Source organism: Salvelinus fontinalis, chromosome 35, assembly GCF_029448725.1.
Source record: "Salvelinus fontinalis isolate EN_2023a chromosome 35, ASM2944872v1, whole genome shotgun sequence".
Lineage (NCBI taxonomy): Eukaryota > Metazoa > Chordata > Actinopteri > Salmoniformes > Salmonidae > Salvelinus > Salvelinus fontinalis.
The window spans coordinates 1,558,351-1,565,850 of NC_074699.1; the positions used below are offsets into that span (position 1 = coordinate 1,558,351).

General features: G+C 49.7%; 1 protein-coding gene across 1 annotated transcript in view; it reads left to right on the forward strand.

Moving 5' to 3' along the window:
* Positions 1-7,500, forward strand: part of ttc17 (tetratricopeptide repeat domain 17) — an 85,772-nt gene that overhangs the window by 5,843 nt on the left and 72,429 nt on the right. The window contains exons 8-14 of the mRNA XM_055898927.1: positions 253-392; positions 1,084-1,244; positions 3,129-3,388; positions 3,512-3,627; positions 5,201-5,354; positions 5,625-5,696; positions 5,863-6,087. Coding sequence (XP_055754902.1) covers positions 253-392; positions 1,084-1,244; positions 3,129-3,388; positions 3,512-3,627; positions 5,201-5,354; positions 5,625-5,696; positions 5,863-6,087 — 1,128 coding nt within the window. The remainder of the gene's footprint in view (positions 1-252; positions 393-1,083; positions 1,245-3,128; positions 3,389-3,511; positions 3,628-5,200; positions 5,355-5,624; positions 5,697-5,862; positions 6,088-7,500) is intronic.

A 7,500-nucleotide genomic window follows, 5' to 3' on the forward strand; every position in this document is an offset into this window, starting at 1 on the left:
GACACTAGCAATAATTTATCCAACAGTTATAAAGTGGATATGGATGTAGGATGTTACTGCAATGCTTGTTGGCATGGCTTTCTCCAGGTGCTCAGGAAGTGTATTCCTACTGATTTATTGTCAATGTTACCGGCTCTGACCTTCAGTTCTCTCTCCGTTTATACTAGACGAGTGAATCGTCTCTGATAGATTATTTATCTCTGTCTGTGTCTCTCTCCCTCTTCCTCCTGTCCTCTTTGTCTTTGTGTGTAGATGCTGGGGGAGTATAACCACTCAGTGCTGTGCTATGAGCAGGCTCTCCAGGCCCAGCCGGGCTTTGAGCAGGCCCTGAGGAGGAAGCACGCTGTCCTCTGTCAGCAGAAACTGGAGCAGCGCCTGGAGGCCCAACACAGGTAACGGCACAGCGCCTCACTGCTCAGGGCGTAGTTAGGTTCATAGAGAGTGAGGAACCATTTTGAAGGGGATTTAATGGGAAGGGAAGTATTGTTGTGGACACAGACTTCCTCTTTATATGGCACAGGTTACAATGCTGAAAATACGCTGAGTTGACAAAACATTATGAACACCTGCTCTTTCCATGACAGACCGACCAGGGGAATCCAGGTGGAAGCTATGATCCCTTATTGATGTCACTTGTTAAATCCACTTCAATCAGTGTAGATGAAAGGGAGGAGAAGGATTTTTAAGCCCTGTGACAATTCAGACATGGATTGTGCATGTGTGCCATTGAGGGTAAAGACAAAAGTTTGAAGTGCCTTTGTGTTAAGAACTGCAATGCTGCTGGGTTTTTCACGCCCAACAGTATCCTGTGTGTATACAGAATGGTCCACCACCCAAAGGACATCCAGCCAACTTGACACAACTGTGGGAAGCATTGGAGTCAACATGGGCCAGCATCCCTGTGGAACGCTTTCAACACCTTGTAGAGTCCATCCCCCGATAAATTGAGGCTGTTCTGAGAGCAACGGGGGCCACTCAATATTAGGAAGGTGTTCTTAATGTTTTGTACACTCGGTGTATAACCGCACGGTGCCCTGTCAGTAGGCCTAGGGCTAGCTATATGTGATCTGTCACACCCCCCAGGTCTCTGCAGCGCACGCTGAACGAGCTGAAGGAATACCAGAAACAGCATGACCACTACCTGCGTCAGCAGGAGGCCCTGGACAAATACAAGCTGCTGCAGGAAGAGCAGATCCTCCACAACATCATCCACGAGACCCAGATGGCCAAGGAGGCACAGCTGGGTGAGATGCTACACACACACACAATATATACACACACACACACACACACACACACACACACACACACACACACACACACACACACACACACACACACACACACACACACACACACACACTCGCACGCAATATATACACACACACTCGCACGCAATATATACACACACACACACACACACACACACTCGCACGCAATATATATACACACACACACTCGCACGCAATATATACACACACACACACACACACACACACACACACACACACACACACACACACACACTCGCACGCAATATATATACACACACACACACACACACTCGCACGCAATATATACACACACACACACACACACGCAATATATACACACACACTCACATGCAACACACACACACTTGCATGTAATACACACACAAACATATAATACACACAAGCGCAATACACACACTCATGCGCAATACACACTCACAGATACACACACGCACACACACGCACACACACACACACACACGCACAGTGTATATGGATGAGCAGTCATCGCTCATCCATATACTTACATGTACATATTCTCATTCACCCCTTTAGATTGTGCATTAGGTAGTTGTTGGGGATATATACACACACACACACACACACACACAATATATACACACACACACAATATATATACACACACACACACACTCGCACGCAATATATACACACACACACACTCGCACGCAATATATACACACACACACACTCGCACGCAATATATACACACACACACACTCGCACGCAATATATACACACTCGCACGCAATATATACACACACACACACTCGCACGCAATATATACACACTCGCACGCAATATATACACTCGCACGCAATATATACACACACACACACACACGCAATATATATACACACACACACTCACACGCAATATATACACACACACGCTTGTATGCAATACACACACAAACATGTAATACACACACTCATGCGCAATACACACTCACAGATACACACACACACACACACACACACACACACACAGTGTATATGGATGAGCAGCCATCGCTCATCCATATACTTACATGTACATATTCTCATTCACCCCTTTAGATTGTGTATTAGGTAGTTGTTGGGGAATTGTTAGATGACTTGTTAGATATTACTGCACTGTCAGAACTAGAACCTCAAGCATTTCACTACACTCACATGAACATCTTTTAACCATGTGTATATGACCAATAACATCTGTTAACCATGTGTATGTGACCAATAACATCTGTTAACCATGTGTATGTGACCATTAACATCTGCTAACCATGTGTATATGACCAATAACATCTACTAACCATGTGTATGTGACCAATAACATCTGCTAACCATGTGTATATGACCAATAACATCTACTAACCATGTGTATGTGACCAATAACATCTGCTAACCATGTGTATATGACCATTAACATCTGTTAACCATGTGTCTGTGACCAATAACATCTGTTAACCATATGTATGTGACCATTAACATCTGCTAACCATGTGTGTATTACCAATAACATCTGTTAACCATGTGTCTGTGACCAATAACATCTGTTAACCATGTGTCTGTGACCATTAACATCTGTTAACCATGTGTCTGTGACCATTAACATCTGTTAACCATGTGTCTGTGACCAATAACATCTGTTAACCATGTGTATGTGACCATTAACATCTGCTAACCATGTGTGTATTACCAATAACATCTGCTAACCATGTGTATATGACCAATAACATGTGATTTGAGTTTTATATAAATGAATATGTCCATTTGGAGATGGTCAGTTAGTTCTGTCCATTCACCTTGGTCAACAGAAAATAGTGCAACAATAATTAGTTGTTTTGTTCAGGCAACCACCAGATGTGTCGTCTGGGCCAGCAACAGAGCAGCCTCTTCTGCCCCTTGGACCTGCCGGTGCGTTATCACCGTGGAGACCTGTTTGAGCACGTCCACCACATCCAGTTTGGAGAGGAGGTCTCTGTGGCGGGCAGCGTTGCTCTGGTGTCGGAGCCGAGCACCAACCACACCACCAGCTCACACCTCCACCCCTCTGTGTCCGGAGACCCTGAGCCTGCAGCCCTCTGGGGCCACCAGGCCTCCCCCACCGAAGTGAGATCAGACTGTGTGTGTTTGGCAGGATTTATCAATGTGTGTGGATAGTGGGCTTTGTGCTGTGTTGGCAGGAAAATCTAAAGGTTTCTGTGGAGCTGACTGTGTGTGTTTTGTCTGTAGGACATTCAGAGGCTGCTGTGGCCTCAGAGGGCAGACTGTGCTGATGAGTTTCCTGTCATCCCCCCCGCCCACCTACTACCCACCTTCTACCTCCCACCTGAGACACAGGGCCCCAGGTTAGTGTGTTAGACACAGGGCCCCGGGTTAGCGTGTTAGACACAGGGCCCCGGGTTAGCGTGTTAGACACAGGGCCCCGGGTTAGCGTGTTAGACACAGGGCCCCGGGTTAGCGTGTTAGACACAGGGCCCCGGGTTAGCGTGTTAGACACAGGGCCCCGGGTTAGCGTGTTAGACACAGGGCCCCGGGTTAGCGTGTTAGACACAGGGCCCCGGGTTAGCGTGTTAGACACAGGGCCCCGGGTTAGCGTGTTAGACACAGGGCCCCGGGTTAGCGTGTTAGACACAGGGCCCCGGGTTAGCGTGTTAGACACAGGGCCCCGGGTTAGCGTGTTAGACACAGGGCCCCGGGTTAGCGTGTTAGACACAGGGCCCCGGGTTAGCGTGTTAGACACAGGGCCCCGGGTTAGCGTGTTAGACACAGGGCCCCGGGTTAGCGTGTTGGACACTAGGCCCCGGGTTAGCGTGTTAGACACAGGGCCCCGGGTTAGCGTGTTGGACACTAGGCCCCGGGTTAGCGTGTTGGACACTAGGCCCCGGGTTAGCGTGTTGGACACTAGGCCCCGGGTTAGCGTGTTGGACACTAGGCCCCGGGTTAGCGTGTTGGACACTAGGCCCCGGGTTAGCGTGTTGGACACAGGGCCCCGGGTTAGCGTGTTGGACACAGGGCCCCGGTTAGCGTGTTGGACACAGGGCCCCGGGTTAGCGTGTTGGACACAGGGCCCCGGGTTAGCGTGTTGGACACAGGGCCCCGGGTTAGCGTGTTGGACACAGGGCCCCGGGTTAGCGTGTTGGACACAGGGCCCCGGGTTAGCGTGTTGGACACAGGGCCCCGGGTTAGCGTGTTGGACACAGGGCCCCGGGTTAGCGTGTTGGACACTAGGCCCCGGGTTAGCGTGTTGGACACTAGGCCCCGGGTTAGCGTGTTGGACACTAGGCCCCGGGTTAGCGTGTTGGACACAGGGCCCCGGGTTAGCGTGTTGGACACAGGGCCCCGGGTTAGCGTGTTGGACACAGGGCCCCGGGTTAGCGTGTTGGACACAGGGCCCCGGGTTAGCGTGTTGGACACAGGGCCCCGGGTTAGCGTGTTGGACACAGGGCCCCGGGTTAGCGTGTTGGACACAGGGCCCCGGGTTAGCGTGTTGGACACAGGGCCCCGGGTTAGCGTGTTGGACACAGGGCCCCGGGTTAGCGTGTTGGACACAGGGCCCCGGGTTAGCGTGTTGGACACAGGGCCCCGGGTTAGCGTGTTGGACACTAGGCCCCGGGTTAGCGTGTTGGACACTAGGCCCCGGGTTAGCGTGTTGGACACTAGGCCCCGGGTTAGCGTGTTGGACACTAGGCCCCGGGTTAGCGTGTTGGACACTGGGCCTCGGGTTAGCATGTGCCAGGTTGTTTGTGTATGCTACCTTTTTGTGCCTGTTTCTAACATGGTGTGTGTTGTGTCTTGAAGCCGTGTGTGTGCTGGGGGATTATGTTGACTCGTAGAGCCTCTTCCTCAGCATGGTTTGTATAACATGTGATGTATGATATGACGTTCATGTATTTGCTGACCTCACTGATGTGTGTTCAGCCTCCAGACTGTGCTGTACGGTACCGGACCCCCTCCCTCCTCCCTGGCTTCCCCAGACTGTGGCCCTGTGCTCCAGCCCCCTCCAGCTGACCTGCCTGCCTCTGTGGGCTGGACCTTGGAGGACAAGGAGCTGCCAGACCCCCACGCCACCCAGGTTAGTGCGTGTGTTGGATAGGTGGTCTGTAACATCAACATATTTTTGAGACTGGGCTTTGAATTCAATACAATACCATCTTTATTAATCCATTATACAGAGACAACAGAAATGTGTTTTCTGTCACAGTACCTATCTTCACCACTGGGAGCACCACTGAGTCAGCCACAGAGCAGACCCACTGGAGCAGGGTTGAAGTGTGTCACTGTGCTGATCGTGTGTGTGTGTGTGTGTGTGTGTGTGTGTGTGTGTGTGTCTGTGGTGGTGCAGGTACTGCTGTCTCGCAGCAGAGGCTGGAGTTTGGAGCAGGCTGGTGCCAGCATAGCCCAAGCCATGAAGAAGGTGAGTGCCGTAGAACAGAGAAACATGGTTTCATATCAGAAATCAACTCCACTACTGTCCTGAGAAATGCGTTGGCTTTGGACTGTTCTGTCAAAATAAACAGCCTTCCACAGTTGTAATAGAAAAGGATCCGTCTTCAGACCGTGTACGTCCTCCTCTCCTCTAGGCTAGCGCCCCTGGCTGGTTGCTCCAGAACGAGGCGGCTTTGTTCTGGCGGGCGAAGGGTAACGGTAGCAGCTCGCTGCAGTGTCTGCGCCACTCCCTGGCGTCGGCTCCGCCCACCCAGCGCAACCTGCCCCTCGTCAACGCTGCCAATCTGCTTCTGCGCCACGGCCTCAGCGCCCACGCACACACTCTGCTGCAGGACGCCCTGGCACTCAACGCCTCTGAGGTACACACACGTTAACTACCTTATTTCAATCCACAAATCACATTACGTTCAAGAAGGAAACATTTCTCAGGTCTTTGTATGTGTGGGACACTTCAGGATACAGAAAGCATCTTGTTCTCCAAACAGCCAGGCGATCCCTAGCAGCTGACAGAGAGCAGTTCCTAGCCCTCTGCTTTGCTCTAGTCTTCGGCAGGCCTGCAGGCCACGCACTGTTAGGTGTTGTACCTGGCTGAGACTGCCAAATATCAGGGCTACTAACAGCTTGCAGCTATATCTGAGGCTGTTCTAGCAGGATACGATGGACTGGTATTTCAGCAATGGTCTGCTCCATGTAACAATCAAATGACACACACACTGCTGGAGGACACCTTGGTTCTCGACACCTCCGAGGTGTACACACACACACACACACACACACACACACACACTCCTTTTCTTACATTCATATTCCTGTTCTTGCATGACATTTATCCCGAGTGGCGCAGTGGTCTAAGGCACTGCGTCTCGGTGCAAGAGGCGTCACTACAGTCCCTGGATTGAATCCAGACTGTATCGCATCCGGCCGTGATTGGGAGTCCCGTAGGGCGGCGCATAATTGGCCCAGCGTCGTCCGGGGTAGGCCGTCATTGTAAATAAGAATTTGTTCTTAATTGACTTGCCTAGTTAGATAAAGGTTCAATAAATTACAGCACCTTTTAGAAGTCCACGGTGTTCTCTAATGGGATGTTATATAAGGATATCCACAGTGTTCTCTAATGGGATGTTATATAAGGATATCCACAGTAGGGTCCTAATGGGATGTTATATAAGGATGTCCACAGTGTTCTCTAATGAGATGTTATATAAGGATGTCCACAGTGTTCTCTAATGGGATGTTATATAAGGATATCCACAGTGTTCTCTAATGAGATGTTATATAAGGATGTCCACAGTGTTCTCTAATGGGATGGTATATAAGGATGTCCACAGTGTTCTCTAATGGGATGTTATATAAGGATGTCCACAGTGTTCTCTAATGAGATGTTATATAAGGATGTCCACAGTGTTCTCTAATGGGATGGTATATAAGGATGTCCACAGTGTTCTCTAATGGGATGTTATATAAGGATGTCCACAGTATGGTCCTAATGGGATGTTATATAAGGATATCCACAGTGTTCTCTAATGGGATGTTATATAAGGATATCCACAGTATGGTCCTAATGGGATGTTATATAAGGATATCCACAGTATGGTCCTAATGGGATGTTATATAAGGATATCCACAGTGTTCTCTAATGGGATGTTATATAAGGATGTCCACAGTGTTCTCTAATGGGATGTTATATAAGGATGTCCACAGTATGGTCCTAATGGGATGTTATATAAGGATATCCACAGTGTTCTCTAATGGGATGTTATATAAGGATGTCC